The following is an 18,516-nucleotide window of genomic DNA, read 5'->3' on the forward strand; positions in this document are numbered from 1 at the left end:
TAGTAAGTGTGCCACTACCGACGTCCGCGAATCTCGTTTCATCTTAGCATCTCTATTATAAAAACGAAATTAAGTTTAAAGTTATCGCATTGTTTTCATTAATGATGTCTCAGCATGTTATTTAAACGATATACTTATTTATATATAAAAAGGAATGCCTAAATGAGGTAATGACGCATAAACTGGCTTATTCTACGTTCTTACACTTGTGCTGCTGTAGAGACAGATAGTTCCACGTCATTGTGAACTCTGGTGAATGTACCAAGAACAAATAAAACCCTCCACTCTTTATTTTTTTTTCATCTATTCATTGTAAGGACATAACTAGCACAGAATGTAATTGTGTAAAGGATGTAATTTAAATGAAGAATGTGTTTACTATAAGACTCTAGAAATGAAGATTACCTGCTACATTTTCATTTGTATTGTTTTTATCTTTACTAAGGTAAATATTATTTGTTGAAGCTATTGTATACAAATACATATGTTACTGGCAAAGTACGAATTTTTTTTTTTTTTTTTTTTTTTTTGAGAATGCCAAGGCATTTTTATAGAATCCTTAACGCTTTCAGGCAAAACAGGAAATAATTTCCTCATTCCCTATTTTAACTTGAAAGGATTACACTGTACAATTACCATCATAGGTGAAATATTCATTTATAGTATTTTATTAATAACTTACTATGTAAACATCTTCGAAATACAATTTCTATTCACCTTTGATCTGAGAATTTCACTTGGTTCATAAAAGTTACCATAAAAAAACATCAATATTCAAAGGCAATTGTTTTCTTATGAGAAGTCATTATTATATCTAGAATCAACAAAATTACCTTTAGAAAATCAACTGGACCATTTTACAAAACTATAAGCCAAAACAATGTCAAAACATTTAAAGTGCAATGTCCAACTAGAAAAATAATCTTTTTTTCTTGTGCCAATTTTGGCCGTTCCTTCAGAACTGAAAAGTATGACTTTCTAATTAAAAAAAACAGTAATCGTTTACCTCTGAAAAATGTATTAATTTATTAGTAAAGGTCAGCCCCTTTATGATCTAAATCGGGGCACAAAACATTTAATTTAAAAATGCGTTTTATTTCACACCTGTTTATCAACTGGTATCTAGAAACATAAAGGACGTTGGCCAAATTGGATATAGTCACTACGTACCTTACTTCTCACCGTAAACCTATCGTTGTGATAGCTCCTTTAGACAAGCACATTTCCAATATTCTTTTATGAGCAGTTTGTCATTAGATACTCCCTATCATGTAAACTGGAAACACAGATATCGTTCTATGTAAAGATCTGAGATCTAGTTCTTTTTCCTCTTTGGAATTTTCAGGTTAGACTTTCAGAGGCCTACACTAACTGCCTCAAACCCGATGCTGGGAAAGCAGCTTATGGATCATCATGTAGTGACAGTTCTCAATGTCTGACGGAATACTGCTTCAATAGTACATGTTCCTGTCCTGACAATTCTTTCTTGGACTCAAAAAGTGGACTTTGTGCTCAAAGTATGTTGATGTTTATTTGTTGTTGTTTTTTACATACAAAAATAATTTATTAATTTATAATTTATTTCCAAAAGGAAAGAACTCCTCACTTACAACTACATATCTCATTAATGAAGGTGTTATTTCTCTTATTCGATAAAACACTAAATAATAATAAAAATTAATTGACGTTTTGATTGGTTCTAAAATTTACCTCTTTTGTGTGAGACAATAAACTGAAAAATATGAATCCATTCAAGCTTCAAGTTTCAACTTTGAGATCTTTGATTGTTTGACGAATTTTAAAATAACGGCTACAAGTGAATCCAGACTAAATGCACATGTGACATAAATGTCTCCTCCTCTTGTGTTTCTGATTTATCTTTTCATTGTCGTCAATTATTCATCTGTTCTTGAACCAGTTTCCATGGAGTTGTAGCCCTTCCAACTTAACATAGAGGCACTTAACAGAACATCAGAAATTACATAAAGGGCATATTAAAAAACCAATTTGACCAACATATTGAGTTGCTGCTACCAATATTCACAGTCGACAGACATACTGAGAAAAACAACAACACATCTTTGGATTTCGGGAGTTATTACTGAACATGGCTATACATATTACATATCTTGGTTTTTTAATTGTGTTCATTACGTCTCGCTTTTTGAGCAATAATAATGGTCAGGTCAACTTGTTTTTTTGTCTTCAGCCTTAAACGATGCAAAAGCTGCAATGCAATGAAGAATATCAGAGCTGTACGATAAGCGTTCATCGCCAGCTTGTCCATCGCGACGAAAAGCAATTTGTTATTAAAGTTATTGTTAGTTTCGGCATCCACATTCAACGTTTGCAGTTTTTGTTTGATCGAACGTAGGGAAGCACGGTCCTCACGGATAAAGTTAACAATGTTGCACAGTAAATACTTTGTTCACGTTTTTAGTTTCTTATTTTTTTATTTCCTGATAAAGAAGTATTTACTGTGCATATAATATCGATTAGGTATGAGGGCCCGAATAGGGGTGGGGGGTCTTTTCTTTAATATTATAACAAGAAAGTTGAGGCTATAACTTTGAGCCATTTGTGGCAGCTTGCACCCCACTGCGAAATATCCTGCGGGCGCCCATGTTGGTGGTGTCAGGAATGGTTGCGCCATAAAGCGAATTATATATTCTATGGCCTCCTCCTTCAGTCGCAAAGCGACTATGTATCATCTCATGGAAATGAGATGAATGCCTGGGCATTAATTGTGGTCGGAATGGTGTCGCCCACGAATTATATATATATATATATATATTTAGAGAGAGAGAGAGAGAGAGAGAGAGAGAGATTGTACAGATATGTAAGGAAATTATGACTTCACGTTCAAATTTTTTAACAAAAAAATACATTTTCTAGGTGAATTGAATTATATATTATATTTTTCATTTATTCCTCAGAAAGTGGAGATATACAGGCCAAGAATGGTGACTGTGGATACATTATTAGCACAAACATCCCCTTTATCTCTCTAGTCCAATGGAACATTAATGGAGAATATGGAACATACGTCACTCTAGTGTAAGGTTTCACTTTTTAAAAGTATATTTCTTTCTTATAACCTAACGATGAAGTAATAACAACAATGTTTATTGAAAAATAGACAAGAAATATTACTATTATAGACCGTTTGATTTTCCTAAAAAGTCAATTCCCTCTTTTTAAACAGATTTTCCCAATCTGGGATAAGGTTAATGTCAAAATTAAAGTTTTGTATTAGAAAATAGGCCAACATTCATCTCTGCAATAAATATTTATTTAACTAAATCTGACAATGTTGTTGTTTTTTTTTTTTTCTAATCGCGCGTACGATTGGCATCCCAAAATGACAAAATATGTAAAAATAAGGAGGCCGCGTAAACCCTGTTATTACATATAAGTTATAATGGTTTAATTTAATCATTTACACCTAGAATTAGCGCGTGTCCAATGAAAGTGCGGTGCCCACTGCGGCCTCATAGGTTGCAATGGCCTAAGGCCGACCTTGTATTTTTACCCCTCCCCATTGCCCCCACTCCCTTTCCAAGAAACAATCGTGGCTAAGAGAATGTCTAAATCTACCCCACTGTTGTTGGAGCACAACACATCCCTGGTCACTTGACTTGCTCTCCTCAGGCTCAACACACCCCTGGTCACTTGACTTGCTATCCTCAGGCTCAACACACCCCTGGTCATTTGACTTGCTATCCTCAGGCTCAACACACCCCTGGTCACATGACTTGCTCTCCTCAGGCTCAACACACCCCTGGTCACATGACTTGCTATCCTCAGGCTCAACACATCCCTGGTCACATGACTTGCTATCCTCAGGCTCAACACACCCCTGGTCAACTGACTTGCTATCCTCAGGCTCAACACACCCCTGGTCACTTGACTTTTCTCTCCTCAGGCTCAACACATCCCTGGTCACATGACTTGCTCTCCTCAGGCTCAACACACCCCTGGTCACTTGACTTTCTCTCCTCAGGCTGAGTCTTTACAAACAATACCTTCCAGTACGCCCCTTCACTATAACACAGTCTACTGCAGTTCGCTGACCGTTATCAAATGTGTTGAATAGCCATGCCTACATCCCACAAATTCATTTATATTACTATAAGATTTATTTCTTTATTGTCGAACAATGACAGGTCACTGGTTATGTGATTAATTGATGATATTAATATATGTCTATTTCTCTTAAAGTATACTTGAAGTCAACATGGATCCTTCATGGTGTAGCTACAGTTATTTAGAGGTATATGAAGGCTCTTTATCACTAAGGTCTTCAATTTGTGCTTTAAATGACTCCACTGCCAAATATCAAGCTTCTAAATCTAACAGTCTTACTGTCAAGTACAGAGGTACCACTGAAGGCTATAAAGGCTTTAGAGCTGTCTACTACATTAGAAGTAAGAAATTTAGCAATGGTTTCTATCTACAGACGAAAGTAAAAACTTTTCAATTTTTCTGTTGTTTTTGTTAGGCACATTTGTACATATATTTTTTTTTTCCCTTTAGGGATTAAACCATGTTGAAAAATATACAGTGTGAACAAATGTACAAAAGTAAAGTTCCCTTTTCAGACCCTGCAATCAATAGGGCAGATGATGTAAAGGTTATCTGTTTGTTTGGACATTAGCTAACGAGGGTGTCATGTGGCCAGCACAACGACCACTCGTCTTTAATTTATTTTTCCATAACTAGTGTGAGGTAACCATTAAAGCCGAGTGGACTCAGAGGCGCCGTAAGGATCCCGAAATCAAAGATCCAAGTCCTCACCAGAATTCGATTTTGGGGCCTCTGGTTGAGAAGCTTAGATCTTTACTACTCAACCGACGCACCTCCAAACAAATGTATAATAATAGACACATGTGTAGACCAACTTTTACTGGTGACTACTTTATATCGGGGTATACAATTTACATTGCCAAAGTTACGGTGGTCTTGACTTTGAGCTCTCCAGCTGCCTTGCTCTGACGTCCAGCAGGAGTTTCAAGCTATCACTAATCGTGATACTCCATCAAATGATGTCAAAATTATCTAACTATATCAAATTATAGTGGATCCCTGGACACACTTGAATCAGGGAAATGAAAAAGTCTATAAACTATTAAAGGCGGGATCATCTGTGGAACAACCAGATAGACTAGTTAACTAACTCGCATTAAGATTAAGTATTAATTTCCTCCCAGGCAAAGAGCAATCTACAATCTTTCAACTATGAGCAGGACACTGTTTAATTACCATCTTTTAACAAAATAAATCCCACACACCTACCCCTTTGTAGACATCATGTTCATCATTACGAAACCATAAACCATATCCTCTTTGAATGCCCCTTTCTTATCCACCTTAGTCAGGCCCTACTACCACTACAGCCCAACATAACCAAGACCCTGTACGGCAGTGCTGAACAACTGAAGAAAACAGCACACTATTTTTCCTTGGCACAGTCTGCGAAAAGAGCTGACAGCCCAGCAGCAATAAAGCTGGCTAGAACGTCCCAAAAACGTGGACAAATAATAGTTTAATATTTATTGTATTTAATTAGATATAATTCAACATATAAAGCACTTTTAACAAACACAATGTAGAATCAAGGCGCTAGGAGAACAGACACAAACACAAGACTTTTCTAGCTAGAAGATGTAAGTCTTAATGTATTTCTTTGAAATACTGTAAGGTTTGTCTGGGTTTGATGGGGATTGAATTCCGAACCCTTTGGTTCACAAACCAAAATTCTAGATACAAAAGCAAGGCCCAATTCTAAGCGTATAGTCCGTGAAGCGCAGAGCTCTCTTTAGAGATTAAGAATTACAAACTATCCAAAAACACAATCCTGTTTTCCCCTATAAAAACTATTCAGGCATGTTTTCCCTTACATGATGAGATGTCTGGTGCGTATTAGAACATGATCAGCGTGTAACAAGCATTACTTTTAAAGAATAAAGTGGATAAATTAATGATAAAATCTGTTATATGCCCAGCATGTTACCTCTATTAGATAACACAAACCACTGATTGTTCTAGAAGTACTTTTGATATTTAGACTCTAAACACTATACATTATTATCTTTATGAAAGAAAGAAATAAAAGTATTTGAAAAAAAGGTAAGGCATATATGTTACAAAAAAAATGGAATAATATTTATTACCATGGAAATACTGCCTATTATGTTTTTAAATATATTCGTTTTTAAAGTTGTTTAAAAACAGTTTTATTCTATAACAATTTGATTGTATTTTTAATGTTGGAAACAAAAGAGTTGGCTAACAATTCTAAAATTTCAGCTGTTTGATTTTGTAAGAGTCACAATAATGTAACATTTGATTTTAAATAATACTTTAACTTTAAAGACAGACGGACAGACAGAACACACAAATGAAATTATTGCTTTCGATGACTCCTCAAAAACGTTTTCAAATGTGGACTTGAAAACTTGAAGCGTGGTCGAGAGGCTTAGTGCGCTTGAACTTGGCTTGGCTTGGCTACCTAGAAGGGGGCTCGAGGTTCGACACCCGAGTCAGGCAGAGTTGTGTTTACTGAGCGCCTAAAGGCAACACGGAAAACCTTCTCCCAGATACCCCCTTCTCCCACTGGTCCACAAATGAGATTGGACCAAAAGCGCTCTGAGCATGCTATAAGCATGAAAGTAGCGCTATATAAAAGCTATAATAATAATAATAATAATAATAATACATTTATGAAAACATAATTTTCCTTCTATTTGCTACAAATGTTTTTCTGTGAAATTAGAAAAAAAAAAAAGAAATTGCTTGTTTTTCAGATTACGCAGCAGTATTGACAGAACCAACTGGCTATATATCAAGCCCTGGTTATCCTGTGTCTTATGATATATATTCACAGTACTCTTGGCTTATAACAGCTAAACCAGGACAAATAATCACGCTGAGGTAATGTTTTAACATTAACCTGATGCTAAACATTTTTATAGTTTTAAAACCCTTGTTAGTGCAAAAAATTGTCTTTTTTATTAGGGCCTATTGTCTATTAGGCCTGCATTTGTTTATAATATTTAAAAAAATCTATAACTTGTACTAAGACTTCGTTTTTGAAGTAACGTCTGTATTATATAACATAAAAAGATGTGAAGAGAAACACAAAGATAAAGGCACATTCCTCGTCCCATATGCTGGGACAAATTTGTACAAATGCTCCTTCTTCCCTAGTGCTATTAAAGCATGGAATGGGTTGCCTGAGCTAGCCAGGAAAACCAGAGACTTGGCAGAATTTAAGTCATTGGTTAATATGCATGACGCGTAGGGCGTAATCATTTTCTTTTTTGAAGTAACGTCTGTATTATATAATATAAGATAAGATATGTGTAACAGAATATATCTCAAATCTAGCTCTTGTTCCTTCAGTATAAAAGGTCTTTAGATAATATAAAATCGAAACGAAGACCTTGACCTACTCTTGTATACCTATGAAATTGCATTACTTAATATTACTCTTACTGTGATATAAATTACGAATAATGACGTATGTCTATCTATTTTATCCCAAAATACACTTCTGGATTTTAATTGGACACATAGTATTTTTTAGCCCCAAGTTTCAGCAGACAATTTTAACTTATAGCTTTAGTGATATTTATTGTCAAGATTTTAGCACCTTAAGTTAGCATCAGACAGTAATTAAAAAATGTACAGAAATAAAATTCTTTAAGACAGGAATAAAAGAACTATCTAAACTTTCTCTTTTGGCTGTTTCTTCTCGTGGAAACATTGTAGCTTTTTACAAGTCAATCTGTTTGTCTGTCTGTCGGTCTGTCTGTCTGGTAAAAAGTTGTAGCGAAGTCATACAGTATATTATACAAATTTTATTTCCTACATAGATTACGCACAATAGCAAAAATTACCAAATGTGTCAATCTATCTACGAGAATTGTTGACCTCAAGTAATTCTTCATTAGTTCTAGGCGCGAGAAGATTCTTTCACCAGATTCCAAAATTACGGGTATTGCATAATGCCGTTTTTTTTATCGCGCGTATGATTGGCTTTTTCCATATTGAATGACACCCCAAAATGACAATTTTTGTTTATATATTTCCGTATATTTTAAGGACTTTTTCGTATATTTTGCAATTTCAGGAGATTTCCAGGAGCTCCTTTCTTTGCTTTATTATTTCAGGAGATTTGTATGAGTTTTCAAAAGATTTAAAAATGTTCTGAGATTTCCAGGACTTTTTCGTATATTTTGCAATTTCAGTAGATTTCCATGAGCTCCTGGTAAATCAGGAGGCGGCGGTAAATCTGTTATAAGTTATAAAATGGTTTAATTTAATAATTTACACCTAGAATAAGCGCGGGTTCTATGACAGTGCAAGGCCAACTGTGGTCGCACAGGTTGCAGTGGCCTAAGGCCGCCCTGCAAATTAGCGGCGTATGCTACACCGTAGGTCAACTAGTATAAAATAATGTTAACTGTTTTTAAATAAAAGTTATTACAAAAAGGCCTAAAAAAGAGGCAACAAGCCCAAAAAAAAGAGGTGAAAGAAACATCTAAAAGAGGCATAAAAAGAAAGGAGGCCTAACTCCCAAGGATTCCTATGATGAAAAAGCTAAAAAGCAGGACAAAAATAAAAATAAACTGATTTATACAATTACACTTTATATAAGCTTTTTTCCAATTAAGGCTTATCAAAAAGTCAAGATCGGATCGCAATGCTACAGCATTCTGCTTATTCCTTTTTTTCCCGCAGCTCTGACGGTTTCATTTATAATGATGATTACGTAAAAGTATACAACGGACAAAATGAATATTCAAGTCAGTTGCGGAATTTTACAAGCCAATGGTCAAATCAATCTGTCACGTCTACAAGTAATTCTGTGTTCGTGAAATTTACTACATCTTACGTATGGACATATACAGGTTTTAGTGCATCCTATCAAGTATACGGTGAGTAGTGCTTTGTACACTGTATAGACACATACCATCGCTATCTCTCTCCATTGGCGAAGCACTCTGTAAAGTAAGGGATGCTAATCTTGGAATGACTTCTGAGTGCTCTTTTAAGCCATAAGCCCGGGCCCAATGAGCCCCTTAACACAGTGATTTCTACGTCACAATTTCTCTGTGTCTCTCTATATAATGAATCAAATGTATAATTTCTTTGTGGTTTGCGACTATATTGTTATAATTATGAGTTTCTACAGTACCTTCCAAACCTTGATGTAATCTTGGTCAGCTACGCTATGCATAGTCTTACTATTGAAAGCTGTAACGTCACGAACGATAACATAATATAGAAGACATACGAAAACCAGTTGCAATTTTTATTGTTATAGGTATTGTAGGATTATCAAGTGCAAGATATGTCCAGTTTAAGGGCTCTCTGGGCTCACCAAATTTCCAATCGACTGCCTTTCTGTCAAAATTACAGCCTTCTCAGGAAGCACAATTCCGATATAGTTAACAAAAGTAAAAAGACGCAATAAAGACGATAAAGTTAATATAAGTCTTATTTAGAAAGAAAATTCATAAGACTTCGCACTAAAAAAAATGCTTATATTATTATTATTTTATTTTGTTTTAACTCTTTTGAATTCTAACTAACAACATAGTTCTCTATGGAAACTTCTGTGGCCTTTCTGACAAGTGTGCACAAGGAATGACGTGCATCGGTGGTATCTGTACCTGCTCGGATCAATCTTATTATGATCAAACAAGAAAAACCTGCCAAAATAGTAAGTTTAATTTTTTTCGTTATTTTTTCAAATTCAAATTTGTATCTACCACAAAGAGTGCAATTAAGCCTATGAGAATTGTTTTTGGATTCAAACATTTATAATAGTGCAAATATAATATGTCTTCCGGTTGCTTGGTCGTGCGGTCGTCTATAGAGTATTACTGCAGTGATTCCCAAAGTGGAGTACTTTGGAAGGGGTACCGTTGCATCTCATTAACTATGCAATGTTTATGTTCTGTTAATACATTAAAATGGAGGGGGTGGCGAGGGGTACTCAGCAATAATTATAAAAGGGGTACATAAAAGTTTTGGGAAACACTGGTCTAGATCATATCCTGCCAGCTGCCACTTATTGTCGTCCTCCTGTGGGGAGGGGGGGTTCGAACTAAGAAGTAGATTATTTTCAAATCTGAAGAAAAATGCGATACTTATAAATAGTTGTACAAACAAACAAACAAACAAAACAACAACAACTTTAGACACATTTGTTACATTTCCCTTCTTCAGTAAATGTCACACATTTTTATAACGATGCAACCCACGTTTTATTTATTAGTTCGCGTGTTTGTCAGTCTAATCAAATGTGTAAAGCATTTTTCAACGTCTTGCTGTTCACGAGTTTTAGAAAAGTAGGATTCCAAAGTTTCAATGTTCCAAAGTTACAATGTTCCAAAGTTTCAATGTTCCAAAGTTTCAATGTTCCAAAGTTACAATGTTCCAAAGTAACAATGTTCCAAAGTTTCAATGTTCCAAAGTTACAATGTTCCAAAATTTCAATGTTCCAAAGTTTCAATGTTCCAAAGTTACAATGTTCCAAAGTTACAATGTTCCAAAGTTACAATGTTCCAAAGTTTCAATGTTCCAAAGTTACAATGTTCAAAAATTACAATGTTCCAAAGTTTCAATGTTCAAAAGTTACAATGTTCCAAAGTTACCATGTTCCAAAGTTACAATGTTCCAAAGTTACAATGTTCCAAAGTTTCAATGTTCCAAAAATTCAATGTTCCAAAGTTTCAATGTTCCAAAGTTTCAATGTTCCAAAGTTTCAATGTTTCAAAGTTTCAATGTTCCAAAGTTTCAATGTTCCAAAATTTCAATGTTCCAAAGTTTCAATGTTTTAAAGTTTCAATGTTCCAAAGTTTCAATGTTCCAAAGTTTCATTGTTCCAAAGTTTCAATGTTTCAAATTTCAATGTTCCAAAGTTACAATGTTCCAAAGTTACAATGTTCCAAAGTTACAATGTTCCAAAGTTTGAATGTTCCAAAGTTTCAATGTTCCAAAATTTCAATGTTCCAAAGTTTCAATGTTCCAAAGTTTCAATGTTCCAAAGTTTCATTGTTCCAAAGTTTCATTGTTCCAAAGTTTCAATGTTCCAAAGTTTCAATGTTCCAAAGTTACAATGTTCCAAAGTTTCAATGTTCCAAAGTTTCAATGTTCCAAAGTTTCAATGTTCCAAAGTTTCATTGTTCCAAAGTTTCAATGTTCCAAATTTCAATGTTCCAAAGTTACAATAATCCAAAGTTACAATGTTCCAAAGTTTCAATATTTTAAAGTTTCAATGTTCCAAAGTTACAATGTTCCAAAGTTTCAATGTCCCAAAGTTTCAATGTTCCAAAGTTTCAATGTTCCAAAGTTTCAATGTTCCAAAGTTTCAATGTCCCAAAGTTTCAATGTTCCAAAGTTTCAATGTTCCAAAGTTTCAATGTTCCAAAGTTTCAATGTTCCAAAGTTTCAATGTTCCAAAGTTACAATGTTCCAAAGTTTCAATGTTCCAAAGTTTCAATGTTCCAAAGTTTCAATGTGCCAAAGTTACAATGTTCCAAAGTTTCAATGTCCCAAAGTTTCAATGTTCCAAAGTTTCAATGTTCCAAAGTTTCAATGTTCCAAAGTTTCAATGTTCCAAAGTTTCAATGTTCCAAAGTTTCATTGTTCCAAAGTTTCAATGTTTCAAATTTCAATGTTCCAAAGTTACAATGTTCCAAAGTTACAATGTTCCAAAGTTTCAATGTTCCAAAGTTTCAATGTTCCAAAGTTACAATGTTCCAAAGTTTCAATATTTTAAAGTTTCAATGTTCCAAAGTTTCAATGTTCCAAAATTTCAATGTTCCAAAGTTTCAATGTTCCAAAGTTTCAATGTTCCAAAGTTTCATTGTTCCAAAGTTTCATTGTTCCAAAGTTTCAATGTTCCAAAGTTTCAATGTTCCAAAGTTACAATGTTCCAAAGTTTCAATGTTCCAAAGTTTCAATGTTCCAAAGTTTCATTGTTCCAAAGTTTCATTGTTCCAAAGTTTCAATGTTCCAAAGTTTCATTGTTCCAAAGTTTCAATGTTCCAAAGTTTCAATGTTCCAAAGTTTCAATAAGTTTCAATGTTCCAAAGTTACAATGTTCCAAAGTTTCAATGTTCCAAAGTTTCAATGTTCCAAAGTTTCAATGTTCCAAAGTTTCATTGTTCCAAAGTTTCAATGTTCCAAAGTTTCAATGTTCCAAAGTTTCAATGTTCCAAAGTTTCAATGTTCCAAAGTTTCATTGTTCCAAAGTTTCAATGTTCCAAATTTCAATGTTCCAAAGTTACAATAATCCAAAGTTACAATGTTCCAAAGTTTCAATATTTTAAAGTTTCAATGTTCCAAAGTTACAATGTTCCAAAGTTTCAATGTCCCAAAGTTTCAATGTTCCAAAGTTTCAATGTTCCAAAGTTTCAATGTTCCAAAGTTTCAATGTTCCAAAGTTTCAATGTTCCAAAGTTTCAATGTTCCAAAGTTTCAATGTTCCAAAGTTACAATGTTCCAAAGTTTCAATGTCCCAAAGTTTCAATGTTCCAAAGTTTCAATGTTCCAAAGTTTCAATGTTCCAAAGTTTCAATGTTCCAAAGTTTCAATGTTCCAAAGTTTCAATGTTCCAAAGTTTCAATGTTCCAAAGTTACAATGTTCCAAACTTTCAATATTCCAAAGTTTCAATGTTCCAAAGTTTCAATGTTCCAAAGTTTCAATGTTCCAAAGTTTCAATGTTCCAAAGTTTCAATGTCCCAAAGTTTCAATGTTCCAAAGTTTCAATGTTCCAAATTTCAATGTTCCAAAGTTACAATGTTCTAAAGTTTCAATATTTTAAAGTTTCAATGTTCCAAAGTTTCAATGTTCCAAAGTTTCAATGTTCCAAAGTTTCAATGTTCCAAATTTCAATGTTCCAAAGTTACAATGTTCCAAAGTTACAATATTCCAAAGTTTCAATATTTTAAAGTTTCAATGTTCCAAAGTTACAATGTTCCAAAGTTTCAATGTCCCAAAGTTTCAATGTTCCAAACTTTCAATATTCCAAAGTTTCAATGTTCCAAAGTTTCAATGTTCCAAAGTTTCAATGTTCCAAAGTTTCAATGTTCCAAAGTTTCAATGTTCCAAAGTTTCAATGTCCCAAAGTTTCAATGTTCCAAAGTTTCAATGTTCCAAAGTTACAATGTTCCAAAGTTTCAATGTTCCAAAGTTTCAATGTTCCAAAATTTCAATGTTCCAAAGTTTCAATGTTCCAAAGTTTCAATGTTCCAAAGTTTCAATGTTCCAAAGTTTCAATGTTCCAAAGTTTCATTCATTTTTTCTTAGCAATTACTTTCAATGTATTCGATATTTCTTCCATTGGTTTTTTTCCTTACTCAATTTCTAAACTCTTAAACACGTCCATCGCATTTGTCCCTATTATTGTTAGAAATGTGTCCACTTTGACCTGACCTCCTCTGATTCTTCTGCTAAATTTTTGTGACTAACTCTTTGTTTCACAAGCTCCGGTGAAACGTATACCTAGTCGCGGCCATGTTACCTCCACACTCGAGCAAATATCGCTGACCTACTGATGCAATTGACCCGCAATGCCCACATATTTTAATTTTTTAATTAAGCTATGGTGGTGAACTTTGTCAAAAAGCCTTGGTAAAATCTAATAAGATAGCATCGAGTTCCTCAATATTATCTATGTTTGTGTTCATGCGGGCTAACGTATTGTTAGATGTACTAGTCTTGTTAGATGTACTAGTTACGTTATATATATATATATATATATATATATATATATATATATATATATATATATATATATATATATATATATATATATATATATATATATATATATATATATATATATATCATTACTGAATCCCCACCCAAGGTTCTGAAAAAAAAATCACTAAAATTAGAAATCCCCTAGAACTAAAGAAATCTGTAAATTGTTCTATTTGTTTTCAGGAGTTCCGTATGGTTCAGTTTGTAACTATCAAGACATCTGTGCCAAGAGCTTAAGTTGTTCTGGATTGTATTGTAGCTGTAATAGTGTTCGGTATTATGATCAACTTTCAATGACATGCATCAATAGTAAGTTACCGTAATTGATCATTTTATAATGATTCGTTTAATTGTCATTTCAAAAATATACATTATAAACTATTTATTGGTTTTTAATTTAGATCTATACCTTAAAGTATAAATGAAATTTTTTTGCAAAGTATAAGATTCAAGGTAAGGAAACGAATCGTAGAGCTCAATACATATTTTATTAAATCTTTAAACAGTATGCAATTCCAATTACATAATCTATACGATTAATTACCGGAATATCACGTATATATCAATGATATTTTGATAACTTGCTATTGTAATAATTTCGCTCCGTTTCGAGTCAAGTTTCGACAGACACTTGATATCAGGAAATGTATTTCTTTTGAATTCTGGACATATCAAATTTAGACTCTGTAGCTAATTATTCTTTCTACTTTATTTTTTTAGCGTTGACTTTAAATGGTGCATTAAGAGAAACACTTAAAAAAGGCTTGTCTTCGATTCCGAAGATTAAAAAAGAATCAGTATTTCCCATGGCTACGCGCAGCCCCACTGCTGTGACCTACATGTATAGGAAATACATTTATTAGCACAATATATATATATACATAGTAAGCTTAAAATATTTGCGTTTATTTTGTAATGTTATTAACGTCATATTCGCCATAATAATAATAATATTTGTTTTCCTAGGATTGAATTATGGCTACCCCTGCAGCAGTAATGACTGGTGTGTTGCAGGTCTAAGTTGTGAGGGTGGCTCATGTGGTTGTGCATCCAGCCAGTACTACGACGCCATGTCTGCCTCCTGCTACTCTAGTAAGTTTTAACAGTTAATCAATTCATTCCTTGTCTTTGTCTTCGACATAAGCACAACATATTTCTATAGAAACTGCTTTAAAATATCAATTATTTAATTTATAATTTTGGATTTTTATATCATTCAACCAAGACTTCAATCATTCAAAATTAATTGATCTATATTTTTTTTAAATTGTGAAGGTGTGCATACAAATAATTGTCCTCAAAGTTTAAAGTTATAATGCATGAAAGTATGTAATACAAAATAAAATGTAATGCGTTTTGAGATTTTTGAGAAAATATATTATTCAATAGACACTTAAACATAAACCAAGACTTAAGACATTTAATGTTTTTGAAGAGCACAATTTTAACATTTCTAGATTAAACTAATTGCAAGGTAGAGCTAATTGTAATATCGTTCATGAATATTTAAGTGGCTTCTTTGAGTTACTGTTTGTTAAAACGTTTGTTAAAAGGTTTAGATGTTTCGAATGTTGAAGATAAATTACTTCCTAGTCCAAGCCTCCCGCAGGACGACGGGGGATAGCAGCGGGCAGGGTTTGAACCTGGAACCATCGATATATCTGAACGACAGTCCAGCGCGTAAACCGCACGATCAGGCAGCCATTAAATAGACTATGGTTGAGGTAATTTTTATACTGATTCTCAGACTAGGCTTAGAAGTTTTCCAAAAGAAAGTTTCTATAATATTCTATATAATTATTTTGATGATATTATCTATATCTCTACCAAATTCAGGGTTCCCCCACGGTTATTTGTGTTCATTACCCGAACAGTGTGCTCAAGGTTTTATATGTGTGGATTACGTATGTCGTTGTTCCAGCAGCCAATACTATGACAGTGCAAATCTCCGTTGCAGAAGTGGTGAGTAGCTAAATGATTAGACATTAAATTTAAATGTATAAAATAAATAAATATAAATACTATCACATAAAACAATGTGTTCAATTTAATTTTGTTTGCTTTCGTCAACTCGCTGGCAACTTTGCGGCCCTATGGCAATCTGGCAACAAATGACCGTGACTCACTTTCCATTGTCCTCTTTGCACTGGAAAAGAAAAATCTGGACTGAACTGAAATCTGCCTTAGTCACGTGATACGCTTGTGGTTGTGGATATGTGCCAGCCAATCACAGGGATTTAAAAGTTTTGTTTAGCATCCAATGCCTATTACATTCTTTTCATTGGAAAATACAAAAGTGTTAAAATAGTGGCATCGGTTTCATCCACAAAAATACCATATACTTTTTGTTAATAAAAACATAGACCGCCTCAAAACCAATAGCACAGTACTTAGTATTATTCAGCAAATGGAACACACGATGACCTGCTACTGTAAAAAAAATGTAAACTGAAAGTCCATAACCATATCATAAGATCATCAGGGCTCGCATAGACTTTCCTTCAGGGAACAGTACCAGGGAAAAAAAAGAATAGGCAAACAAAGAGAGCGATGAAAAGACAACATAGGACGGGCTTGTCATTTAAAGAGATTCTGTCCAAGGTAAAAGGGAGAGAGAGAGAGAGAAAGAGAGAGAGAGAGAGAGGAATGGAGAAAGACGGTCAAACGATCATGTGTGGTCCTCCACAGACTAGGACTGACTAGGTGATAGGTGAAGGTGGTGAAAGAGGACGTCATTACTTAACAAATATAAACCATTAATATAATAAGACATTTATTTTTTAAGGGTAGTAGACCCATACACTGGAATATATTTTTGTGTGAATTATACAAATAATTACGGGATCAAAGCCGGCCTTAGGCATAGGTAAACTAGGCAGCCGCCGAGAGACTCGCACAGGACTCAAACATTTTTTAGAGAACAAAGACGCGAAACGTTTGTTTAATGTCGTTGTTAGAGTCGCTACGTTTTGTATTTTCTATTTCATTTGGGGCCACCAAATTCATTTCGCCAAGGGCCTCCAATTATCTAGGACAAGCCCTGACAGGATGACTCGATTTAATTTTCTTACACTTGACTTTCAAACTAAGAGGATCCACCGTTATAATCTTCTAAAAAGAAACTTTTAAAAATGTGTAACAACATTTTATTTGCACCCAACCCACAGGAATCCTGTACGGTCAGAACTGCTCCGATCAAGTCAGCTGTGTACAAGACTTATCCTGTTACTCTGGTGTGTGCGACTGTCCACAAAATAAATTCTACGACACGAGTAGCCAAACCTGCCAATACAGTAAGTGATTATAAGTGGGAAAACAATGTTGTCTCTATATCAAGTTTAATTCATTAATAAATTTCCTTTAAAAAGGTTGAGTAAAAAAAAAAAACAACTAGTGTGTATAGAAGAACATAGAAAACAAATAGAAAATTTAACTTGTCCATGAAATGTAAACCTTTTTATTACAAGATTGTAAGAACTAATTAGACATAATTAATTTTGAGCTGCTAAAGGATGCCAACAAACACTACAACTTAATCTGTATCGAAATAAAAAATTTTCCTTAAATTTTTCTAGTTTTTGATACTTTAATTAAGGCGCAAATACGCTCACATATAAGATGGCAACATCTCTAAAGCAAATTCAATAATGATATTATTCAGAAAGAACATACGGTATGATCTGCTACAGCTCTGACCAGTGTGCGCAGGACCTGGTTTGTGACGGAAATGTCTGCAGATGCTCAAAAGACTATTATTATGATTACAGCTCTCAAACGTGCAAAAACAGTAAGTATAAAATGTACATGCGTAGTCCATGCGTAGCGCCAGGCTACATATAACTTACACATTTACATCGTATGTAAGTACCGAGCACATGTACAGCACATGTGTCAAAATTACATTGTTGCAATGTGTCTACATTTTTTTTTCTTTTTAAATAGCTTATATATATAGCAACTTTCAATCATATAGCGTAGCTCAAAGTGCTATGGTCCCCTCAGTGGGTGTACCTATAGAACATAAAAGTCAGTCTAGTAACCATGTAAGATGAAAGTCTGTCTTGAGGCTATGTAAGATTTAAGTCTGTCTCTAGTGGCCATGTAAGATGAAAGTCTGTCTCTAGTGGCCATGTAAGATAAAAGTCTGTCTCTAGTGGCCATAAAAAATGAAAGTCTGTCTCTAGTGGCCATGTAAGATGAAAGTCTGTTTCTAGTGGCCATGTAAGATAAAAGTCTGTCTCTATTGCCATGTAAGATAAAAGTCTGTCTCTAGTGGCCATGTAAGATGAAAGTCTGTCTCTAGTGGCCATGTAAGATAAAAGTCTGTCTCTAGTGGCCATGTAAGATAAAAGTCTGTCTCTAGTCGCCATGAAAGATGAAAGTCTGTCTCTAGTGGCCATGTAAGATGAAAGTCTGTCTCTAGTGGCCATGAAAGATGAAAGTTTGTCTCTAGTGGCCATGTCAGATAAAAGTCTGTCTCTAGTGGCCATGTAAGATTAAAGTCTGTCTCTAGTGGCCATGAAAGATGAAAGTCTGTCTCTAGTGGCCATGTAAGATGAAAGTCTGTCTCTAGTGGCCATGTAAGATAAAGGTCTGTCTCTAGTGGCCATGTAAGATAAAAGTCTGTCTCTATTCGCCATGAAAGATAAAAGTCTGTCTCTAGTGGCCATGTAAGATAAAAGTCTGTCTAAAGTCGCCATGAAAGATGAAAGTCTGTCTCTAGTGGCCATGTA

At 34.2% G+C, this 18,516-nt stretch overlaps 1 protein-coding gene across 1 annotated transcript in view; it reads left to right on the forward strand.

Annotated features, from left to right (window-relative positions):
* Positions 1-244: 244 nt before the first annotated feature.
* The window catches only part of LOC106058585 (uncharacterized), a 32,332-nt gene continuing 14,060 nt past the window's right edge, over positions 245-18,516 (forward strand). The window contains exons 1-12 of the mRNA XM_056034061.1: positions 245-445; positions 1,346-1,517; positions 2,937-3,057; positions 4,222-4,427; positions 6,807-6,933; positions 8,746-8,942; positions 9,608-9,730; positions 13,967-14,092; positions 14,750-14,875; positions 15,620-15,745; positions 16,951-17,076; positions 17,445-17,570. Coding sequence (XP_055890036.1) covers positions 395-445; positions 1,346-1,517; positions 2,937-3,057; positions 4,222-4,427; positions 6,807-6,933; positions 8,746-8,942; positions 9,608-9,730; positions 13,967-14,092; positions 14,750-14,875; positions 15,620-15,745; positions 16,951-17,076; positions 17,445-17,570 — 1,627 coding nt within the window. The 5' untranslated portion in view covers positions 245-394. The remainder of the gene's footprint in view (positions 446-1,345; positions 1,518-2,936; positions 3,058-4,221; positions 4,428-6,806; positions 6,934-8,745; positions 8,943-9,607; positions 9,731-13,966; positions 14,093-14,749; positions 14,876-15,619; positions 15,746-16,950; positions 17,077-17,444; positions 17,571-18,516) is intronic.

This window comes from Biomphalaria glabrata, chromosome 6, assembly GCF_947242115.1.
Source record: "Biomphalaria glabrata chromosome 6, xgBioGlab47.1, whole genome shotgun sequence".
Lineage (NCBI taxonomy): Eukaryota > Metazoa > Mollusca > Gastropoda > Planorbidae > Biomphalaria > Biomphalaria glabrata.